The following is a 24,010-nucleotide window of genomic DNA, read 5'->3' on the forward strand; positions in this document are numbered from 1 at the left end:
CTCTGGCTGCACGAACCCCCGGGGAGGGAGGAAGGGAGGGTAGGGGGTTGTTTGGTGGGGGGATCCTCCTGCTGCCCCTCTGGCCAGCCCAGAGCTCTCCCCTCCCGCCCCGGCTTCGCGTTCTTTAACGCGTGGGGGTGCGGATGGGGTCGGGGTCCTGAGCGGCTCCTCTTGTGTCTCCCCAGCCGGAGGGGCCGCCGCCGGCGCGGAGCCGCAGCCCGGGGTGGTGGTGCCGCGCTGGGCAGCCCTGGGCACCCCCAGCAGCCGCAAGGTAGGTCGCGCCCGGCGCTTTATTTATATTTTATTTTCAAGCCTTCGTCTCGTTTCCAGGGGAAGGACAGATGTCGCGGTTAGCACAGGACCGTGCGATGTGTGTTCTGTTTCAAGCTGAGCTCAGTGATGAGCCGCAGGGATGAGCCAGAAAGCCCATCTGCAACACGGGGAGCTGCGGCGGCTCCTCCAAATCCCGAGCAGGGCTGGGTGAGCTCGGACACTGAGCATGAGGCGGCTCCCGGCCACTTGCATTCACCCCGAGCAAGACTTTGTGATGGTTTGTCCTCTGCCATGCCTTAAAGCCTAGATCAAGTCTACCTGATCTATGTCTGTAGTAGTCAGTTGCATTTAGGGTGCAGCCTAGCAGACATACCTGCTTTAGGAGGAGAAAAATCTCAGCTGTGAGAGTGCTTCACTGAGAAAAGCCAACCAGCAGCTCAGATGTGTCTAACTATGTCTAAGGCATGGTACGTATTGATACAGGTCGCACCCCCATTTCTCTTACATGGAGAGATGAAGTGGTGTGTCAGTTGTCTGCAGCCCTTCTGAGAACTGCTGGGGTGCCTGACAAACATCAACCACAAACCACAGTTCAACTTCCCAGCCTTTGCATTGCCACAATCAAGAAGTTATCAGTTGCAAAATCAAATGAAAGAGGAAAATCCAGCTGGTGTTATTTACGTTGTGAACCAGAAAAAGTGAAGTCACAGCATTATACTAAAGAAAAATCGTGGCATCTCCCCAAGTGGTGTTGTTTTGGGGTTTATGTACTCTCCATATGACAAGACATTCTGAAACTTTTTGTTGTATCCTATGGAAAAAAAAGTTACAATGACTCTCTCATGATCCTAATTCTCTTAAAAATATTCTTGCAATGCTGCCTGGAAGTTTTAGTTGTCTCTATTATTGATAGTGATACAAATACATCTGGGCAGCATTTCCACTTATACAAAGTTACTGGGTCTCAGGGGTCGTGCTTGGTTTGTTTCAGACAAGTTCCTGTTGGCTCCAAAACCAGCATTAGCAAAGCTTATGTACAGCTGGGATATTTCAGTTACACAACAATTGATGGACTCTTAAGTAGTGAGATTATTGAAGGAGAAGGGGAAGTGTTATTAGTAATAATGATGTTTGCACAACCTTTGCAAAGAGAGTGTTATGATGATGGGGACCCTCAGGCTCCCCCAGGTAACCTCCATTGCTTCCATGCTAGTTAGCAAAACAACAGACCTACCCTGAGATCTACTGAGCACCGCCTTCCTTTATCTTGCTTTCAGTTGATCTGTTCTGCAAAATCCCTTCCAACAATGAATTAGGAAATAGTATGGGTTGATCATCTCATCAGGTTTTTATTATTTTTTTTTTTCTTCCAGCTGAATAGAGAATTCTGTTCATATCAAGTGGGTTATTTGTCTTCTGGGGAGTTTATTTGCCCATTTTCTTTATGAGAAAACACTTGGACTCAAATCTCCAGCTGACCTTAGCTAGTGGTCCTGCTTTGAGGGAAGTAAAACTGGAGACCTCCAGAGGCCCTTTATGTTGGGCCTGTATTCTATACTTGTGGTCTCCTGAATTAATTTTTTTTAAAATGTTAGTTTTAGTGTGTGCATTTGACATTGCACTAAGAAATGGGGGTCCATTCTGTGAACACCAATAGGTCTTGGGGAGCCAGCTGTCCTGTGTTCTCATTCGGAGCTGTAAGCAGATTGCAAACCCGTGCTGTGATCATGTGCTTGAACACATTAGAAATTTGCTGTCATGGTTTCCAGTCCCTTGACAGCCTGGGACTCATCCAAGAGCAGCTGTGAAATACAGTCTGAACAATGGCTAGAGCCTAAAGACCTCTAAGGAACCCTGCTGCATGCATCTTACTGGCATTTTCTGACAGCGAGTGAATTTTGTGAAAATCTTTTTCAGAGGCGTGATTCCTCTTGTCCTGAATGAGGCTGCTAAATATGCCATTTTCTGCTGAGAAAACAAAGGAATCTTTGGTTAACTAGCTGATATATTTGACTTGTAAGGCTCTGGGGCAAGCTGGGATGTCCCATGACGTGCTCCTGAGCATGGCGTGCAGGGGAAGGGGTGCAGTGCACCCTTCCCACCCAGCCAGATCTCCAAGCAGCCCAGCACCAGGACTTGCTGCCACGTCCGAGCTCATCCTTCCCCCTGAGCCACCAGGGTCACCAGCTGGGGTACGGCATCCCATCAGTGTGCCTGTGCTGGGAGCTGCCACAGCCCGTCCCTTCCCTCCCCAGCACCCCAGGTCTGAAGGTTAAAGCCTTCCCCTGTGGAGGGAGGTGAGAAGTGGTTTAAGGTCAGCTGTAATTTCCAGGGGAACCATTTGTGTTTCTGGATGTGTTCATAAGCATGATTATATGCGAGTAACAGGCGCTGTCTCTTTGGCACACAGCATCCATTCAGAGCTGAAGTTAAGATAAAGGCAGAAGGCCAGGAGCTCACCTTGGAACTGGAGAAAAATGGGTAAGTGTGCTTCTGCCTTGCATTCTGACTTGTGGCCTCTCTAAAATAATGAATAAGGATTACAGTGAAGTCAACAGGAAAACCTCCACTGACTTCAACAGGGTTCTGAGAAAGACAGGATGAGGAAGTCCTTTTCTGGATATCCAGGTTATTCCAGGTCTGAGTCCCCGCTGATGTTAATCAGCCAAGCAGAGCTGACGGTAACAGAGCTCTGTCAGCAAAAAGCAGACAGTGACCTGGCCCTCACTGTGTAAACTTATTTTTGCATTGTAATTCTTACTACATTAACTAGAAAATGTTGCTGATATGAAATGCACTATTTACCAAATATCTCAATGCTTTAAAATCAGTGAAACCCAGAAGAGGATTTCATTTGCTGTGATCTGAAGAAGTCCTGCTCTGTTTCCTAGGAGAAATGATCTGACAGTTTCAATTCTGTTAGTGCCATTCATGCTAAAGTAGACTGAGAAAATGCTTTTGCATTAACTGAAATGCAGCCTCCACTCAGGCATAATGCAGAAATGCTGTGGGATGTCATAGGGTGTGATGTGTATTGAATTCAGCTGAAGCTGCAGGAGATTAAGGTAGGTAGAAGGAGGTTTGCTCCAGATGTTCTCTGCCCATTGAGTGCATTAGTTTCCAGTGGTGGAACAACAGCTGGAAATTTAGCTGCCAAGAAGTTTGTCTTTGCTAAGCAGACCACTTGCACTGTTGGTATTCTATTTAGTTTTAAGTAGGTATGAAGATTTGTATATGGAAACACAACCAAATGTTTATCTACTAGAACCAGTAGGAAGGAAAACCTTGGAATTATGACCCTGGTTATATTTTAAATATTATTCCTTGGACATCCCAACCACAGAGCTTGGAGGCTCAGCTTTCCTCCTGAAAGAGTGAAGTGTCAGAAGCTTGTATTAGTTCTGATGACAGTGCATAAACCTAAATGATATTCAGGGCATTTTGGAGGAAAAACAGATTTTTCTTGGCACTGTCTGCAGTAAAGACTGAAATCTGATGAAAGGCGTGTGTGTCCTGTGAGGTGTTTTCTGTAACATGCCACATAAGCTATTGGAGGTTTCAGAGCTGCAAAAGCTGAACACATTTCCCGGGCAGTTGGGCACCTGTGTAGAGCTAAACAGAAACAGCTATAAATTCTGTGTGTTTTGGCACCTCTCAGCTGAGAAAATAGAGAAGTGGTAGAGGAGACCAGGCAGCATAAGCATGGCTGAGTCCTGACTGATGTGGGAAAAGTAGCTGTTGCCGACAAGAGCGGTCAGTAATGCCCGTCTCTGGACTGAACCTGGAAGCAACATACCTGCTGGAGCTGCTGGGGGGCTCCTTCCTGGTGGAAGGATTTGGGTCTTGCATATTCTGCAATCGTTATGCAAAGGCGAATTTCTTTCTGGCACAGTAGAAGCTGGCAAGAGCACGGATCCTTGGTGAATTAATCCATTTGTGCTTCCAGCATGATGATGTAACCTCCAGGTGCCTCGTGGGAGATATTTCCAGTGCAGACAAACTCATTGCTGGTGTTAGTAAACAGAGTTGCAATAATAGAAGGTTTCTATTGTGTTTATTTCCTGAAATGTATTTTCATTCATTGAGATGTGTACACACAGGCTTAAGTATGCACACACACTTCCACTGCAGGATGAATCGCTTTACTAGGACTGATGAAATACAGCAAGTGGTTTGGAGTTTCTTGTTTTTATTTCTGTGGAAAATGCAAGTGATTCGTAGATAGCCATGCTTCATGTGGGAGTCTCGCCAGGCCTCAAGTCCTTGTTCAAGAAAGGTGATGGCATGATCCCAAAATACAAGTCTGAACCTGATTAGATGAGAGGCTCTGGAGAGCCACCACTTTCCAGAGACTTGTGAAGGTGCCGAAGTAGTTTAGAGACACTCAAAAGAGAAATGATGAAGCAAACAAAACCATGAAGTCCTTGTGAGCCCTGTGGATGTTGTAATTATCAGCATCCCTAGAGCACTTAGAAGCAGAGGCAAACTGCTTCTCGTTGACAAAGTGTTCAGCAAGGCAGAGTCCAGCCTGGCTCCTCAGGTCACCAGCCTGAAGTTGCTCTCCAGTGCCCAGGAGCTCATCACTGCTATTGCTTCTCTTGTAGGGCAGCCTGAGGTCCCAGCTGAGGTTTGGGGTACTGAGTAGTTTCAGCATCAGAGACTCCTTCTCTGAAGGGTTTGTTGGGTGCCCGGACAGTGGGAGAGAAGATGAAATCCCCCAAGTGGGAAGCATCCCTTCAAAGCTGTTTGAAATCTGGCTGCTCCTGGTTTCAGGTTCCTGTGAAAGTGGGTATAACAGAACTGCAACTTTAAGGAAGGTACTTGGGGCTTTTTAAATTAAAATAAACCCCAGAGTTCTGCATCATTTAATTGATCCAGTTTAGAGGAGCCTCTAGAAACCAGCTTTGCTGCCAAGGTTGGAGCTCTGCTCCTGCCCTGTCCCTGGCCTCAGCATGGGGCTGCAAACGTATCCACCTGGCTCCTGTTTTACTCTTGTATCCACATCCCAGACTCCCACCGCTCACAGAAAGCCTGGAATGATTGGCATAATTCAGGTCTGGTTGGGATATCATTTACCCAATGCCCCCTAAAGCCAGCAAGGAGATACGCCAAGCTAGTGAAACTGTTGTGAGTGAGGTTCTCAGTGGATTGGGCAGCCTCGTTACACGTTCACCACTTTCCTCATGGAGAGAGAAAGCTGATGAGAATATGAGCTTACTTTGAAAGGGTGGGGGGGAAAAGAATCGTAATCCCTACAGCTTTGGTAGTGATGCACCAACTTTGAAAGAAATGTGCCATTTTCAACTTGTGGAAGAAATGTTCACACCAAGCCTGTGATTTCATATTCCATATGAAAAGGACGTTGTGTTCATCCACAGAGGTGAAACAGAAATTATTGCATATCTTTCTTCAGAACTGTGCACAACTCTGTATTTTGTAATAAGCTCAGCACACGTCTGAGTTTGGGCTTCATGTATCTACAAATACAACTATTACATTAGTTGTAAACATAATATTGCATTATTTCCTGTTCTGGAGTTTGATCAGAAGGTGGAACCATACTGTAGTTACAAGCAGAGCTCACAGCACTATTTAACATTTCTGAATAACTATAAAAGTATATCCCCCAAATGACACTTTTTTTTTTTTAAATGACTCAAACCCATGTCTTGCAGCTGCAGGATTGGAAAGCTTAAAGCTGCACAAACAACAAATATATGGAGATTTGCCTGTAAAGCAGCTTTAAATTTGGCTGTGGTTTAGGAACGGAAGAATCTGAGTTGCAAACCTTGGATGAAAAGTGACTTTTAGAAGGCATCTGCATTTGTTAATAAAAAGCAGCAGGGAGGGGATGCTGAGATGCCCTGAATGTGTGTGGCATTGCTGCTTGGTGCAAGCCTTTTCTTCATAGCAATGGGGAGAGCTCATATTTGTACCACAGAAGCCTGCATGGGATTTGTCTTCTCATCTGAGTTCAGGAAAACTATCAACAAGACTTAAATTTCTCTTCTTCTTTGTGTCTCTTCATGGGGAGAGCAGACTTGGGATGGTCCACTCAGCAGCAAGGGGCAGTGGAGGTTTCTCCAGGAGAAGTCACCTTCTCCAGGGGATGTCCCTGCCTGTGGGTGAGTCCTGTGGGCAGCGTGGGGCACCGATGTGTGTTTTAGCAGCGTATTTTAGCTGCCGCCTGCCCACAGCAGCTGCGAGGGCTTGGGGCACTGGCTGGCAGAGGCCCAGTAGAGATGTGCAGCAACTGGCTGAGGACACAGCGAAGAAAGTCTAAAGCTTATCTTGTTTGACCTCGGGAGCAATACAGAGAGTTGTCTTCAGCCAACTGGATCTAAGAGAGAGCAGTATCATTTCCAATCTCTTCTGGCCCCACCTGTGTAGACAGCAAGTACTCAGCCCACTCAGTGCTCTCAGTGCTGTGATAAGAGATCTGTATGTCACTTGTATTTTACCATATCCTGCTTTTGCGTGTTTCTAGGGCCTCTCCTACCGAGTGAGAAAGGGGAGAGGTTGCTGCTCACCTCCAAGCAGGAAGGATATATGAATTTTTTTCCATTGATGGGCCACACATCATCAATGTCTGATGGGCTTCCTGCATGGGGAGGGGGTAAGGGGTATGTAAAGGAGGGAATCTGAGTTTATCCTGCTCTACTGTATCTTGAAGTCATCAGAAAAACAGAGTCGGGACCTGGAAAGCCATAGCTGCCTTGCAACCTCCTGATTCCCTTGGGTTATTCAGTGATTTCTCTGTTTATGGCAGGAAGAGATGAGGAAGTGGAGCCCTTTAAATCTTTTGCTCCCTGACTCATTATCAGGCAGTTTCCCATTTGTTTTATTTCCTTTTTCCTCTCCAGGCAACTTTTATGGTTCCCATTGGTAAGCCAAGGGACTATGTGACAAATTTTGCTCTGATCCTGTAATCTGATTTACACAATGAATGTCACAGATAATGTGGATGGTAAAAGGGGATGGAGAGTCTTTAGCCTGTGATATTTTCCCAGACATTACTAATAGCTAGTTTAGTTCTACCTCAATAGCTCAGAAGCTACTTTTTCCTTCCAAACTGCTGCTGTTCACACGATAAACGTGTTCTCAGATATATCCGCAAAGGCTCTTGAGGAAGGGAGCTTAAGAGCTCCAGGCTTCATTTGGATGAAACTCACCAAGAAGAAAAATTTTGGATTTTGTTGATTTTTGTGGAGTGCCAGGTTTTGGCTAGAGGACTCCAGAGATGCGAAATCTGTGATTTACCACTAGTGGTGGATAAGGAAAGCAGGCTTACCTGCTCATGTTGTCATGGGTCATGTGTTGGTGGTGTCCAAGCCAGGGTCACCTCAGGTTTTAATGCTCAATTCTGACTTTAGGGAACATTGAAGTGACTGGGAGGTAAGGGGTCAAGTTCCACTTCTTACCCTGCTTGGATCCTGTTAAGAGGCAATGGAGTGGGACCACAAGTTGTAGATGGAAATCTGATGTCCAAGCTTTCTTGGGAGAATCAACTCCCTCCGCCCCCAGATCCTGGCAGCCTGGCCAGACAGATTTATTGTGATTTGAGGAAAGGGAGAGGGAAATAGATGTAAGAAATTGCAGGCTTCACTTTTCTTGATCCCATGACTAAAAATTAAGAGTTGATGTTTCTCACGAGAGCTTCATGGACCATTTGGCTTCCATTTTTTGGGAGGAAATAAGAAATAGTCTGTCTCCCAGATACTCATGGGTGTTTTTAAATTGGCAGCTGTCCATGCAGACTAGCCCCTTTGTAAAATGAACCCAAACAAAGTTGCTAATGGGACTGAATTATAAAAAAGAAAAAACCTTCTTGCTCCAATTAGCAAGAGCACTAGTGTGTTGCCAGGGCCCTCCCAGTGCCCATGGGTGATCTCTGGCTGGTGGAGCCAGGCATGTCCACGGTGGTCCTCTGGGGTGGGTGGCTCTCAGCCCCTCTGAGGCTTGTGCTAACAACTGATGTTTCACAGGCAGGAGAAAACTGCTCCCATTTATCACGAGAATAGGGGTGAGGTCCTCCAGAGCAGCTGGGAAAAGTGCACTCCATCAAATGAACATGGTCATGCAAGAAAGGCCTGAGCTTTCCTTCTGCTGTTTTTGGGAGCACCGGGTGTGCTGTGCAGCTCATGTCCCCCAGCTCTGCTCCTCTGCAGTGGCCGGCTGAGCTGGAGGCCACATTCTTGCCCTGTCCCCAAGTGCCACAGGGGCAGCTGCTTGACCAGAAACCTGGATTTTTTGCCCCACGCCCTCAGCCTGCCTCTACCATTGAATACCGTTGGCTCATGTGTGCAGTACGTCACCCGCCCAGCACGGTGTCCCAATGTGGCAAAACAGAGCCATGCTGGCTGCCATGTCAGCTCAGCGCGGCAGGGCCCCGCCGGGGAGCAGCACAGCGGCACGGGCAGGGGGGTTTTGTTTCAAACAATGATATCATTGACAGGCTGGAGTGGGACCAAGGTCGCTCCATGTCGGTCATCAGCAGAAACAGTCTCAAGCCATCTGTACATTATGGCACGGAGCCACGCTTCCTTCGTTTGGCCTCCTTGCCTGTATTTAACCCGGCTCCCAAGGCTTTCTGGGGAAACCCTGCCAAGAGCAGGCTATTCCACCCTGAGCTGCATGCTGAGCTGGATCTTGGGGAATGACTGATCTTGCCAAAAGCTGCTTGCTGTTGGAAAGGTGTGAGGGCTTCTCTAGAACATCCTGAGTGCTCGTGTGTAGCTCACCTTGGCCTCACACAGCCCCGTGTGGCTGCAGCTGTGATTGAGGTTTAGCAAAGTAGGGTGCTCCCATCCAAAACCAGCTTTTCCTCTGACTTCATCAATTCTTCATGCTGATAATTCCTCTAATGATGGACTCCATGCTGCCTTTTAGGAAGACGATGCATGCTAGCAATCTGCCAGCTGCCTGACCGTCTCAGAAGCCTTTAAATGATGTTATTTGGCATCCAAACTTTTGCAGCTTCATCTTGAGCTGCTGAAGAGATAGTCACTGAGACATACAATGTAACAGAGAAGAAAGGATCAAATCATGCTGTTTATTTGGGGCTTTCCTCCTCCAACAAGGAGGTGAGCTCTGTGCTCCTCTTGAAACAGTGGATCAGATCTATCAGCGCTTTGCGGGGCTGAGCTCCCCTGGCATCAGCCCTTCAGCCTGGCAGTGGTGCTGTCCAGAAATGACGGCAGATAAAGGCCACTGCTAAGGTTTTGGGGTGCTTGTGTCTCAGTGATCTCCCCTGTTTATCCAACAACTGGTACACATGGAGAAGAGGGACAAGAGTGGCTGATAAGTCTGGTACGCTCTGAGATTTACGATTTGGTGGAAAGCTTGATGCTCGCTGAGGAAGTGAGCTGGGCTGAGAATGAACTTTCACAGGCTCTGAAGTGAGGATAGCACCCCAAGGGTGTTGCAAGATGTCCTGTTGTTTTTCCTCTTTCCTCACTGCTCTCCCCACCGCACACCGTGCAATGCACGGTGATCGGCTTTCTCAGCAGTGCTGCAAGAGCCCCCAGGCTCCTCTGCATTAAGGCAGGGGAAGGCCTTCAAAACAGGACTGTTTCAAGCTCAAAATAAGAAACTGGACTTTTTGTAGACAGCCTGCAATGTGGGATAGGAGTGAACTGGTGGAGAGAGGCTTCACAGTTGTGGCACGGCACTGCTCAGCCAGAGGATACATGCTTTGAGCTCAGCAGCTGCATAAGTACCCCTAAAAATTCAGGCAGACCTATCAGCTCCTTAATCCGCCCTAGGAGGGCATAGAGCCCGAGTCTGCAGGTAGGAAGAGATGTGCTCACACTGCGTGTTGTGTGGCATCATCCCGTGCCCTGAAACGTGATGTGCCGCATTCCGGTGCTCAGCATGGCCCAGCTCAGCACTGGGGCTGGGGGGCAGCACCGTGGGCTCGGCAAGAGTCAGAGCACTGAGGATTTTTATCATGGATGCTGGAGGAGAGATAAAATAGTTATTCATAGTGAATGCTTTCCAAGAATAAAGGAGCAGGAAGAAAACATAAGCATGCTTGTTCGGGAATGAAACAAGTAGGCTGTGCAAGCCTCAGCTACTGGAAATCCATGGACTGGTGCCTAATTCTGGCTTTAGTAGCACTGGGCAGACGCACACTGGTTTAGTGTCTACTCTCGAGATCACAGTGTCTAACACAGACCAGATACCTGCCAGAGCACATTGCTCAAGGCAATTTCCTGCAAGTTAATGCAATCTGTTGATTAAACATTTGTTTCTTGCAGCCTCATGCTGAGCAAGCTGCTACGGTCAGGGAGATGAAGGGAGTCATTTTTTGTGGGTTGGTGCTTCTGTGCTTATCTTCAGTTTACAGACCCGAGATAGCTGAAATGTAGTAATCTCACCTTCTGATCACTGACAGGACCTGGTGATGAGACTTGACACATTAGAAAGAAACAAAATGAGCCTTCCTGGGCTACAGTGAACTTTGGAAGCGGAGATAAAAGCTGTTGTGTTCCCGACATCAAATGCTGTGAAATACAACAGTAACACACGGTTTTGTCTGACACTAAGCCATTGGTACTTGTTCAGGTGTCTGAGCCTCTGGATACCGGATGGGGGAAGCACTTTCAAACACTGATAAAAGGTTATATTTCCTGTTGCTGTGGCCTAATTTAATTAGATATGACAAGCACTCAGTCTCTCATTCAGAGGCTTTTCGAGGTAGATTACACCTGACTGCCACATAGCAAAAACTAAGACAGGAAAAATCTTTGGGTTTGCTTCTGATACAGCTTTCTTCATCCAGCCTAAAGAAATCAAGTGAATAAATGAAGAAAGCTTTTTTCTTTCTTACAGGTCATAGTTCAAAAAATCTGGTTCATGAAATGCATTAAACAGGGCTACAGAAGGACTGACCTGCAGCTGCAGTGCTGCTGGCATCGTGCTGCCCAGGGTGCATGTGGCATCCTCATGGTGTGGCAAACGTGATGCTTTGGTGGCCTGACAGCACTGCATGGTTGCTGCAGAAGCGTGTTTCATAGATGGGGCATGTTCTGTGATCCTACTCCAAATTTTTGGAAGTGAGGCCACTGTTTAAAAAAAAAAAAACAAACTGTTTTAAACCTACATTTTTCCTGCTGCTGAGACGGACACAGGATGTGACCTTCTCCGTTTGGCCCAGATTTTGACGTGCTGTACTATTTTACATCACTTTAGCAAATGCAGATGTTTAAAAAGAAGGGGAAGGCTGTTTCCTCTGGAACCAAATCAAAATGCTTACTATTCAGTGCACAGGAGTGCCTTTTGTAGACTACTGGGTTGATTCTGGACTGAAGACAGGGAGAATAATGTCTATATGAGAATGACATGAACAAATTCAAATTGGGGAATCAGCATTTTCCTAGGGCAAAGAAGTGAATTGGCTTCTGGGCAGAAGTTGGAAAGCAGATGCAGATTGATTTATAATTGTGCTCAGGTTTAGGCACTGGAGAGGGTCTGGATTTGAGCTGAGAACACACTCCAGTGCCCAAATGTGTCCTGAACTGGCCTTTTGTGTGCTTGCTACGCTGTACTTGGTGCGCTGAACCTAATCCCAGCTTATCTGGGCCATAACTTTGCAGTAGTAAAGGAAACTCCAGTCAGAGACTTGCACCCGTTAAAGGAGGATTATGATGTTGAGTTTCCAGGGGTGTTTTTAGGTTTTCACATAAAAATTGAATTGTTCACTTGCAGTTATTGGAACTGGATCTCGGTGCCTAATCAAACTCAGGGACAGGCTCTATTTTAATATTTTAATTTAATAAATGTCTTGAAAGAGCACTTAGGAAGATTGCTCGCTGCACTATTTCAGAAGTGAGTGTACTCCACGAGAAGAAGTGCTCAGCTCTGGCCAGGGCAGCAGATAGATGGATGTGGCAAGGTCAGCTATACTTCCACCTTCTGACCCTCTGCCATCGCCGCATGCTCAGCCCAGGCAAGCGCAGCCTGCGGCACCAGTGCTGCAGCAGCTCCCGTGGCTTTGGTGCCACCAGGAAGCCGTTAGCCATTGCCTCCCTGGGGCCAGTCGTTAACAAGTGCCTCGCAGGCAGAAAGTGATGGTCTGGAGCCGAGTGCAGAGATACAGCGTCCTCTCGGTTGGTGTCCCCCAAATCCCGGTCTCCTGCCTGCCCTCTCTGTGCATTGCAATTGGTTTTGCACTGCGGGTAGCAAGCAGTGATCACCCCAAGTCCGCAACAGTGGTTCACAGCAACAGGAGTATTTACACGGACTTCAGAAAGAGCTGCAACTTGTCAATTTTCTAACGCATGTGGGAAACAATAATCCAGGTCTAAAGAAAGGTTTTATTGTTTGGGTTTTTTTTTTAATCTTTCTTTTCTTTTCCTCTCCCTTTATCTGTAGAAACCTCTTTGCACCAGGCTATACTGAGACACATTACAGCCCAACTGGACAACCCCAGACCACCTCTCTGACCCACACGGTGAGTGCACAGAGATCTTTCCCTTCTGTGATGTGAAGGGGAGACCGGGCAGGGGGCCTGGAGAGGTGGGTGACCTTTTTTCTCCAGAGCCTTTCTTTGAGGCTGTGAGTCTGCTTCAAGCTGAAGGAAGGGTGCAGTTTGACTCTCTGACCTGAGGGGTTCCAGCACAAAAGCTTGCCCATCCCCCAGCAATGGTAAAACTTCTTACTGTTTTGCTCAAGCTCTGATACGAGAGCCCAGATCAGCCTCTGGGATCGCTCCTCTCTCTCTGGGTGCTGGGGAGTTGCTTATTCTTCCCTCTGCTCACACTCTTGCTTTTAGTTTGGCCACTGGGTACTCCACGCTGGGGATGTTCCCAACCCTTGGGAAAACCAGCCTGTGTAAGCTGGCTCCTGGTCAGTAAAAATCCCATGAATTACGATCACACGCAGGCTTTGGCTGAGTCTGCTTCAGTGGCACAAAGATGTGCATTGGTTGCGATGCAAAAAATAAGAGATGAAAACCCCATGAGATCATCTTTGCTGATGCTGCCCTGGGGCAAGGGGATGTGATGAATACACTGGTGTTCCTGCCCCAAAGCCTCCTTGTCCCTGCCAGAGGCTGCCTTTGTCTTTCTAGGAGCCCCCAGATGGGGACTCCCCCGCCGTCCATGGCGTCACCCTCTCTGGGGCTGAAGGCAGGTCCTTTGGGGCCTGACCCAGGGCCAGCTGCCATCGATAGGCAGCTCCCATTACAAGCAGAAAGCTTTGGATCAGCCTTAATGCTGCAGCTATCCATGTTGCTTCCTTGGGGATTCAAAGTTCAATTTTTACTGTCAACAAGGAGCCGTTTGATGCACTCGCCCAGGCCAAGCATGGTGGCTGAAAGGCCAAATTTCGATGCAGACTGAGAGATTTAGTTGTGATAGTCAACTACCAAATGCAGTGGAAAGAGAACAATTACGGGAGTATCGGTTGCCCTCACATGGGTCTCAGTGATGCCTAAATATAGAATCATAGAATTATTTCAGTTGGAAGAGACCCTCAGGATCATTGAGTCCAACGATAACCTAACGTAACTTTAGCACTAAACCATGTCACTAAGAACAGTCTGGTCCCTAAGAAAAGTCTGAAGGACTTTTAAACCCCTCCAGGGATGGTGACTCCACCGCTTCCCTGGGCAGCCTGTTCCAATGTCTGACAACCCTTTCCGGGAAGAATTTTTTCCTAATATCCAATCTAAACCTCTCCTGCCGCAACTTGAGGCCGTTTCTTCATGTCCTATCACTTGCCACTTGGGAGATGAGATGAGCATGCGTCCATCCTGAAGCTTCATTGCCAACCGTGCTCCCCTCTGCTTTCCAGGACCACTGCTTCTACCACGGGGTCGTCAGGGGCTGGGAGGGCTCCAGCGTCACGCTCAGCACGTGCCGAGGGCTGCGGTAAGTGCCGGGGGATGCCGGGGCTGCAGGAACACCTCAGCTCGGCCCCTCAGCGTGCTACCATGCCAGCTCAGCTCCCCAGGAGCCTGGCTGCCTTATTTCTTCCTGAGCAGATAGACCTGTTCCCAAATGCCACCCAGTCAAGCATCCTGGACATAAAAGGGAGCCTGCTGGCGGTGGGGGGAATGCAGAAAATTGGGTATTATTAGTAACCATGGCCTCCTAGCCAGCTCCTAGGCTCCTTCCCCCTTTGCACTGGCCATGCGGACTCATGCAATGAGAGAGTTTAGCTCAAGAGTCCACTGGAGCAAAAGTCTCTCCTGTTAGTGACTCAGGGCTGCATCCCCTACACAGACAGGGGCAGGACTCGCCATGTCCCAACCCAACACTCTACAGCAGTGCAGATACCACCTCCTTCTCCCAGTCTCTCACAAATGGCAAGTTTTTGTGTGCGTTTTGGGGCAAAGTCTGCAAGTCTGAACTTCATCTTGGGTTGTCAGCCCAGCTCTCTGCTTTCTCCCTGGGTGGTGCTGAGGTTGTGTATGTTATGCATTTAAAACCTTCACTTTGGTAGTAATGGAGCCTTTGGCAGGAAAAGATGGTCTGTATCCTCAGCAGGAGTAAACGACGCGGCTTGTTGCGACCAAGGAGCTGCGTTCATTTACACCAGCTCAGAGTTTGTTTCCAAAACACCACATGGGCTTTATTGATATTAGTGGTCATCTGCTCTCAAGCACTGATTGGAAACTGTGCTGATGGGACTGACTCCAACCAGGAAACAGCCTGCGCCAAAGCAAACCCAAAACATCTCAAGCGAATGTAGCACAGGCCAAAGAGCCCAGTGAGATAAACAGGACAGTGCAGCCACCTGTGGTTTGCAATAAATAAACCAAAAGCAAAAGCAGTCACAGGTGTGCCCTGCTTCTGTAAGCTGGTATTTTGCTAGGAAAGGAGATGGAGATGTCCCAATGTGCACATGCAGTGGCCTTCCTGCTCCCCTGAGCTGGCAGCTCCTCGACATCATTTCTAATTGCCGGGAAGGCACAAGAGCTGAGCACACATGGCTGTTTTCGCTGTGAGCCTTCACAAGGAGGGGTGCTGCCTGTCGAGCCGCACATCCTGCAGTGGGGATCAAACCCAGGAGATTTCCAGCTCTTGTGGCTGTAAAAGGCTTATCGAGGAAACTAGAACCTTATGGCCGCATGCAAGTCCCAGAGAGAGCTGTGTTTTTTTCCACTGACGAAGTCTTCCCATTTTTTAGGTCAGTTGTGTTAAAGACAAATTTATTCAATCAGTTGAAGAGCTTCCACTGCCTCTAAAGTAAAAGCTGCACTTAAAAAAGTCAGTACTTCTCAGCCTAGCGCTGTTGCAGCACGTGCTACAATAGCCCCTCAATTGAACGTCTGAGGGCCATTGAATAGATTTTAATATATGCAAGCTCAGGGATTCCCTGCTCTGAACTCAGAATAACCCCATCATTTTATTAATCAACTTAACGGCCTAGTGAGGATAAGTACCTTGTCAGGGTCAGATGGGAACGCAGCAGCAGAAGGATTTACCTCCGGTTGCTGTGATAGTAAACTCCCTCTTATTGCTTCCCGTTTCAACAGAGGAATTATCGTATTGAGCAGCAATTCCAGCTATATCTTAGAGCCAGCTCCTGACAGCCCAAATGAGCACTTGATCTACAGGCTGGATGACCTGAGGCTGCAGAGAGGAGTCTGTGGCTACCAGGGCACGGGGGCTGCAGCCGAAGACTGGCTCAGGGACTTCACAACTGGCATGAAACCACCTCGCCAGAGGGTGAGCAGGGCTTAAATCAGCTCCATACATGGTGCTGCAAATTTCTCACATGTTCCAAGCCCAAGAGCCTGTTGCTCTCTGGGAGCTCAGCTTGGAAAGTGGAAGGAAGGAAAATATTTAAGAGGGTTTGTAGCTAGCTGGTCGGCTCCAGCAGGGAAATAAATGAGTGTTGGGACTACTGTGCGCCGTGAGAAACCTGGGGTGTAGCTGTTTGTGCACGAATTTGTGCACCCAATACATGAACGAACTGGAGTGGGCTGAAGACAGGCACAGGGGTGCTTGCTGTAGCTAAACTGACTTGTGATACTTGGTTGCTATAAATTAATCCTATCTGAAGGTCACTGTGTGGGGTGGGGTGAGTGGCCAGTGAAAAACTGGGAAAAACAGCCTGTACATATGCTTTGCAAAGTGTTTCTTGTGGGATACTGAGGAAATAACCCATGTTGCTGCTGCTGCCACAGGTGAAACGGGAGACTCTGCAGGCTACAAAGTACGTGGAGCTTCTGCTTGTCGCGGATTATGCAGAGGTAAGAAGAAGGATCATGTTTATACCAACTGAGCACTGGGCCCAGAGCAAGCATCCCACCTGCAGCTTCTCCTGGGGTGGGTGCACAGCTGGGGCCCAACACGTTTCCTCTTGCCATCCTGATCCCCACCAGCAGACAGGGAGAGCTGCGGCTTTGTCCCTTTTGTCCTAGCAGCCACGACCCCTCTGCCACCGCTGTCAGCCACCGTTGGCCCCGGGAGAGATGCAGGTTGTCATCTGGACGAAGGAACAGGGTTGGAGGTCAGTTCTGGCCTCCTAGGGTACCAGTGGTTGGCCTTGGTTCTTGATGGGAGAGACTGCCTTCAGCCAGCGGTGATGTGGGGCTTTCCAGGAACGACATGTTTCTAAGGCTGCAGTACACTTAATCTCTGGAGAAGATAACTGTGATTATCCTCTGCTCTGAGCTGGTAGCAGACACATAAATAGACATTTTAAAGTCTCCAGGTCATAGAATAGGGCAGAAAGAGACTCAGTGAAGTCAGCAAACACTCCCCGCTCCCCAGCCTGGACGACGCGCCAGATGTACTTACTGAGAGTGCAAACTGTGCAGTGTTTAGCTGATCATTTAATCTCCAGCACAGATGGGAGTCAGGCTGGTCTTATTCATAATTTACAACTTGAAACTCCAATAGTGAAAGCCATGTAGTGCTCTGGGCTATAATTTATTCTGAACAAAACTAAAGAGACAGAACCTATTTTGGTTTCTCTGTTAGCCACCAGGATACCAGGGAAACTATGAGAAAACACATTATACACAGGAACTCTCATACGTTGTTCATCATTTGATTAGACAAGCTGGGGTAGAAACTCTTGCAGTGTCGTCATTGACTGCCATTACTTTACTGTCTCTCTTGCTAGAAAATAAGTCCCAGTTTTTGTTGTCAGTTGAACAAAAATCTAATAATTTTGCAACTTTAATTCCCTGAATCAAACAGTTTGCTAAAATTAACTTGTTAATTGCCCAGGGGTTCAAATAGGCAGCTTTGCTGGATGTGTGAGATGCATCCCCCATTCGCTGGATGAGTGAGATGTGATGAGCACTATGGCAGCCTTGACCTCAGACATGAAGTCATGTTACTGTATATTTTACCTGGCACATCTGTCAGTTCTTTGTCAGCCCCTGGTTCTGGGGGTTCTGATAAGCTTGAGTTGCTCCACTGTGTTACTATCACAGCTTGAGTAATATTGCTGCAGTGGGATGCTGGGGATGAATTCTGAATATACATGTACAGGTGGGCTTATAGGGAGTGACTTGTTTTAACACATTTCAGCTCTTTCTAATTGCCTTTGTGCTGACTGACATGTTCATTTTGTTCAGTTTCAGAAGCATCACTTCAACATTGAAGAAACAAGGCTTAAATTAGTGGAGGCTGCTAATTATGTAGATAAGGTGAGATCAGGTGTGCATGAACTGGAAAAAGCAAAGTCCAAATCATGAAACATGTGAATTAATTGTGACAGAGGAAAACTGCCTTCTTGGGAGAGAGAATAATGTTTCAACAGTTCTCCCCAGTGACTTGGGGAGTGGAGAGCATCTGACAAACAGTTCTGTTGTTGGACATCAGGGGCAGGGTGGGGGAATCTCCATTCCTTATGTTGGAGCCATCATGAGCACCTCTGTGTTTTAATACATCTCCGCATTAACGGTGTTAGCTAAATACTGCTTTTTGACAAGGGACTAAGGTATTGACTTCAAATTGTAGAAATCTTGGCAAGTAGAAGTGGAAGAAGCCTTCAGAGCTCATCCTTGCAGTGGTACCCTGTGCTGCTGTAGTTCAGATCTACTCCCTTCATACTCCCTTTCTTCCCCTAAACTCCTTGCATTGCTCCCTTTACCCCCCAGCCCATGAAGACTTACCCTGTTTGTACTTGACGTGAGCAGCAGATTATTTCCTTCCTCTTTTCAGGAATTTTGACATATCTAAAGATAAACATGATCTCAGTCTCCAGTCTTTGTTTTTCTAGATTATCTTTCTGTCATTCTTTTAAAAATGAAAGTTCAACATCTCTGGTTCAATTGAGTTTAGGCTTGTGGGTGGTGCACACGTCTCTGCAGAGCCGTGGCACTAAGTTGCAATGCATTTCCAGAGAGAGCATCTTCTCTGGACTTGTGTATCTGTAGCAGCATTTAGCAGGGTTTATATACAGGATTTAAATGTCAGTGAAATAAATTAGCGGTGCTCATTTTGTCATCCTTTTCTGTGTCTTAGTTTTACAGATCCCTGAATATTCGGATTGCCTTGGTGGGGCTGGAGATCTGGAGTAACTGGAATAAATGCGATGTAACTGAGAACCCCTACGCCACCCTGAAGTCCTTTCTGGCCTGGAGTAGCAAGGAGCGGGTGCACAGAAAACACGATAATGCCCAACTAATCACGTAGGTTTGTTTTTATCCTGAATTAACCTGTTTCTGGTGAGGGGGTTGGGTGGATGTGAAATCAGTGTGTAAGACTGTATTGTTCTAAGGTTCAGGAGTGGCAGCTGTATGGAGTGGCCACTCAGCCAGCATTAAGCTCTGGCACCCCAAACACAACCACCGTAGGGAAAGTGGAGGTCCCGGGCTGTGCAGCAGTTGCAATACACAAGCAGCAAATTGCATCATCTTTATTGTATGTGCATATCACAGGTGGCTGCACGTGATCTATCACAGCCACATGTACAATGTCAAGAAAATCTGAATGAGAAGTAGACCTGTAAAAGGGAGTTAAGCCCTTTGCGGAGGGTATCCATCCCAAATTCATCCCTCTGAGACACAGGGGACACAGTGCTGGGAGTGAGCTGATGATCTGTGACTCATCCTACTGATCTTATTAGGGCCAGTAGCTATGGCCAGCAATGCAGATGTCGTTGGAAGAAAAAATTGCAGCAATTCTAAGACTTCCTTACCTCTCCCATGGTAATTCATCCACTAGTAAATAGTGATGAGTCAGAGGAGAAACCGGTGGGACAGAAATGTGGAGATGCAATGCCTTGTCCCTTTTTTTGTTTGTTTTGTTTTTCCCCTTTAACACTACTGTATTTCACCTTTGCCTTGTCATGCCCCAAGTACAATTTCCAAGGCTCCCATTTCAGACATGCCAGCATGGATGGTGCAGAATTCCAGCTCGCCAGCCAGGACCCGAGCATGGATGCACCTCAAAGGTGTCAACTAGTAATCTGTCAAGCCCCTGAATCTCAAACTTGCAAATAACAGGCTTAAGGTAAAATAAGCATTTGAAACAGTACCTAGTTAAGGATCCAGAAACAGTCTCTTCTGTGCTTGTTGCAAAACTCAGGGGGAGCACTTTTTGGCACCAGACCATTATAAAAAATAGGATTGGCTGGTTGGCCCATAAACCAAATTATTAGTCCAAGAAAAATAGGTCTTAAAGCTTTGTAACTCTGCTACAATGTCCTGTACTTGAAGATATCACTAAAGAAAATGTGTTCACTTGACACTGCGCGTATGTATAAAGCTGTAGGCTGTAGGATGTATTTCTCTGCTTTGCCTCAAGTGCCTTGGTGCCATTTCATGGTCTTTCTGGGTTGATTTTAGGGGTGTGCCCTTCCAAGGTACCACAGTAGGCTTGGCTCCTGTGATGGCCATGTGCTCTGATTTCCAGTCAGGTGGAGTAAACATGGTAAGTAATTGCTAATACCTAATATGATGTTTCTTGCCAGCAGTGAATAGATAGATGCCTCCTAAAGCCCAGGAAGAAAATATTTCCTGTGGAGGCCTCTAGCTCACCTGCTCATAGGCAGCAATACCTTCAGTAGATGTTTTCTGCATGTAGTAAAGAGAAGTGCAGCTTACCCCATTGACCCAGAGTGCACAGGACTGGCACAGAGAGGGAAAATGCTGATGTGCCTCTATGACCTTGTACAGGATCACTCTGATAATGCCATTGGTGTTGCTGCTACCATTGCCCATGAGATGGGACACAATTTTGGCATGAATCATGATTCACCCGGCTGCTGTACTACCCCTGCAGAAGATGGAGGCTGCATCATGGCTTCTGCAACTGGGTGAGTTTGTCTTGGTCTCATGGAGAAACACGATGGGCTTCGTTACAAGAGACTTGGTAGAGTAAGAGCTAGAATGCAGACTGAAGGTCTGGCTGTTGCTGCCTGTTGGAGCTAATGTGTTTATAGAGAAAATGCTGCTGGGCACAGCCTGGCTCATGTTTCAGTAGCAGTTTGCTAAATTCCAAGTGAGCTTATTCCTGCCTGAGATTGGCCTTAGGTAATGTAGGCACCTGGCAGCATTTAGAAGTGGAGTTCTAAACTGTCTGGTAAAAAGGAAAATTTTCCTGTCTTCTGTCCTGAGAGACCATCTCAAGACCACTCTGACCCCTTGTCTCCAAGTCTGTGCTTCTTGCTGTGTCCTACCAAATGATCCATCACCCCAAAGAAAGTTCAGTGTATATACACACACACTCTTCTGCAAAAGCTGGACTGTCTATTGCCAGCAAGTACAGAACAACAAGGGGTGACCAGAACACGCGTGACCTTGGCATGTAGAGGTCTACGTGGGTTTCATTTCTGTGGCACACACGAGATACCTAGATAGATAGTTGATAGGGTTTTTAAAGCATCTTGTGTAAAAGTTAATGTATGTTATAATGTGGTAATGAGAAGAAAAAGGATTGCTTCAGGAAAGAACTGATTTTTATTAAAAGGCACAGCAATAGGGCTATATTTCTAGGTCAGAAGCACAAAACCAGATTGACTGTGTGTATTCTTAAGAATACTGCTTGGTTGCAGTGAGCCACAGAAATCCTGTGTTTAAAAGGGAAGAAACAGATGGCTTTGAGAGAAAGGGGAAGCAAGAGTGACTCTGGAAGCCCACAGGGATTCCAGAGCTCATTTTGGATGAGGAACCACAACAGCTTCCATATTTCAGTCATGTAAAAACATCAGCCAAACCCATTCACTTAAAGCCACATTCCCTGTTTCCTCAAGCCTTCCTCTTTGGGTTTTAGCGGGTTTTAACAACATTTTCTCTATAGGTGTCTTCTTTTACATGCATGATTCTCTCCAAATAAGGAAAAACATTTAGGTGAGAAATGAAGACATAGTGGCATGCAAGTAAAACATGCAATGTGAACACAAACACGCACAGTCATATGTAGAGTGCACAGGTTTTGGCATTGTAGCAACAGAAATTAATAATTCGTGTGACAGAAAATATTCACATATTTTGCAATGAGGCAGTAGATAGGAAAAACAAAATATTATTTTTATCCGTTGAATTCACAAGCAGTTATTCACAGTTTGAGTGCTCGATTCTCAGTCTTGTTCAAGCAGAGATAAGAATAAGCCGCAGCTTCAGTATTGAGCAGGTAAGGACTGCTATATGTGTCGGCTATCAAAGTTGAACCTAACTCAACATATTTTTTTCAATAAAGTTTATTTTTTAAGGCGGGTATCTTACTAGACAGTTTTGCAGTGCAATCTCACTTTATCTCCAAATGAAATCCAGATGGATCTGATTTTGAACAGGTGCACAAAATCACAATCTGCTTTTGCACAATTTCATAGACTTCAGAGAAGGACCTGGGCTCTTTGGCCTATGTCAGGATTTGCACATGCTCATTTTTGGTTCTCTAAACCATTGCCCAGATCTGTCATGATGTTCATCTACACTGTCCATATTCAGGCACCCATTCCCCAAGGTGTTCAACCAGTGCAATAGAAAAGAGCTGGAGAAGTATCTGCAGTCTGGTGGAGGGATGTGTCTCTCCAATATGCCGGATACCAAGAGCATGTATGGTGGGAAGAAATGTGGAAATGGCTACTTGGAAGAGGGGGAGGAGTGTGACTGTGGAGAGATGGAGGTAACAATTGCTCAGATCCAGCCATTTGGGGTTTAGTGGGACACAATGATTTTATCATGTACTTCACAAATTTAGTTATGTGATATGTAAACGGCTTTTGTTTGTGCAGGAGATATGCGTACCTTCCCTGTATGTAAATGTATATGCGATGTAAATCAAGGTTGTAAAGTATCATGTCTAACTAAATTTATAGTGCATAGTACAATGCATCCCAGATATCATGGATGGTGTATTCCATGGTTGAACAAAAGTGATGAAAACTTCCTTTAAAAAAGAAAAGTGCTCTTAGATGTTGCAGTTCTATATATAAGTTCACTTTACCTACAGCTCCATTCCTGATAAAGATGGAGCTTCTCTTAGCACTGCATCTCACATCTCCAAATTCATACTTTGACTAATAAGACAAAACAGAGCTGGAATAAGCAGCCCAGACTCATCAGGTGTAATGAGCACAACCTATAGTGTCCAGTCAGTCCGAGAGAGGATATGATTATGCAGCACTGTAATTCAGCACATGCTGGGTATCATGAACATATTGTGGGAAGAAACCTGTTACCTGGTTTGCACGTAACTCATTGTGTATGAGAGCAGATTAGTGTCAGCCTCACACTTTGATGCTCTGGCACATTCTTGTCTTGAACATCTGCCTTGTAAACTCTGCTGCATCTCGCTGTCTTCCAGGAATGCAATAACCCCTGCTGTGACGCCAGCACCTGCTCCCTGAAGCTGGGTGCCGAATGTGCCCATGGCAGCTGCTGTCATCAGTGCAAGGTGGGATCTCTGGGTTTTTCTAAGAGAGGAGAGGGAATAATGGTGGTGGAAGCGTGAGGCTGAAACATGGAGAAGCGGGGAGCAAACAGAACCAAACATGGAGTTCAGCTCCTTACCTGCAAGCAACATGGTTTGATTTTTAGGTATTAATACAACAGCTAGGAGTGCAGTCAAACTAGTGGGGTCCTTTCTTCTAGCTGACTGATTTAATTGACTCTTTTAGTAAATTAAGATGAGCTGCTGGAATGAAGTCAGTCACACTGCATCTCTTAAACACTTAGTGATGAAATGAATCAGAATGAATATTTCTCTCCTTTGGCTCTAGAAGAAATCTGGACAGAGCTCTTAGAGCAAACTCTTCCTCCAGGGATTAAGCTGGATGCTATCTTTGTTCCAAACCCTCTTTTCTGGGATGCTGTTGAATTCGTTTAGCTTCGGTGCTTGCTGAAGAAACACTAGCAAAGAGGGTTGTATACGTGTGACCACTATAATTTTAAATCTCAGCTTTCCTTATAGAGGCCAGGTAAAACGTGTTTCTGGTTTTGGAGCCAAAGACCTCAAGCTTTGACAACAAATTAACTAAAAAAACCAAGCATTTCTCTTAAGTTCATTTTTGTGTTTGCACACTGACTGTGTGCTCTTACGGACTTATCCTGAGCATGTGGAAAATAATTTTCCAGGAATCCCCCTGGACTCACTCCTTTCACAAAAGACTTGGAAAATCCTCCTAGATGTAACTGTGTACGCCCTTCTGTTCATGTCCATGGTGGACAGGATAAGAATGAACTGGGTAAACTTATAAGCAAGGGAGACATAAGTTAGGTATTAGGAAAATATCTCCAGCAGCAATGATAGGCAAACACTGAAAGAAACTTCCCAAACAGGGAAGGTTTAGAGAATAGATTACACAAAGCTCTGTCAGAAAT

At 46.5% G+C, this 24,010-nt stretch overlaps 1 protein-coding gene across 1 annotated transcript in view; it reads left to right on the plus strand.

Annotated features, from left to right (window-relative positions):
• Window positions 1-24,010, plus strand: part of ADAM19 (ADAM metallopeptidase domain 19) — a 34,702-nt gene that overhangs the window by 116 nt on the left and 10,576 nt on the right. The window contains exons 2-13 of the mRNA XM_065644398.1: window positions 186-271; window positions 2,684-2,754; window positions 12,649-12,727; window positions 14,071-14,147; window positions 15,758-15,950; window positions 16,412-16,477; window positions 17,816-17,887; window positions 18,708-18,874; window positions 20,033-20,117; window positions 20,363-20,502; window positions 22,136-22,313; window positions 22,995-23,084. Of these exons, the coding sequence (XP_065500470.1) occupies window positions 186-271; window positions 2,684-2,754; window positions 12,649-12,727; window positions 14,071-14,147; window positions 15,758-15,950; window positions 16,412-16,477; window positions 17,816-17,887; window positions 18,708-18,874; window positions 20,033-20,117; window positions 20,363-20,502; window positions 22,136-22,313; window positions 22,995-23,084 (1,304 nt within the window). The remainder of the gene's footprint in view (window positions 1-185; window positions 272-2,683; window positions 2,755-12,648; window positions 12,728-14,070; window positions 14,148-15,757; window positions 15,951-16,411; window positions 16,478-17,815; window positions 17,888-18,707; window positions 18,875-20,032; window positions 20,118-20,362; window positions 20,503-22,135; window positions 22,314-22,994; window positions 23,085-24,010) is intronic.

This window comes from Caloenas nicobarica, chromosome 13, assembly GCF_036013445.1.
Source record: "Caloenas nicobarica isolate bCalNic1 chromosome 13, bCalNic1.hap1, whole genome shotgun sequence".
Lineage (NCBI taxonomy): Eukaryota > Metazoa > Chordata > Aves > Columbiformes > Columbidae > Caloenas > Caloenas nicobarica.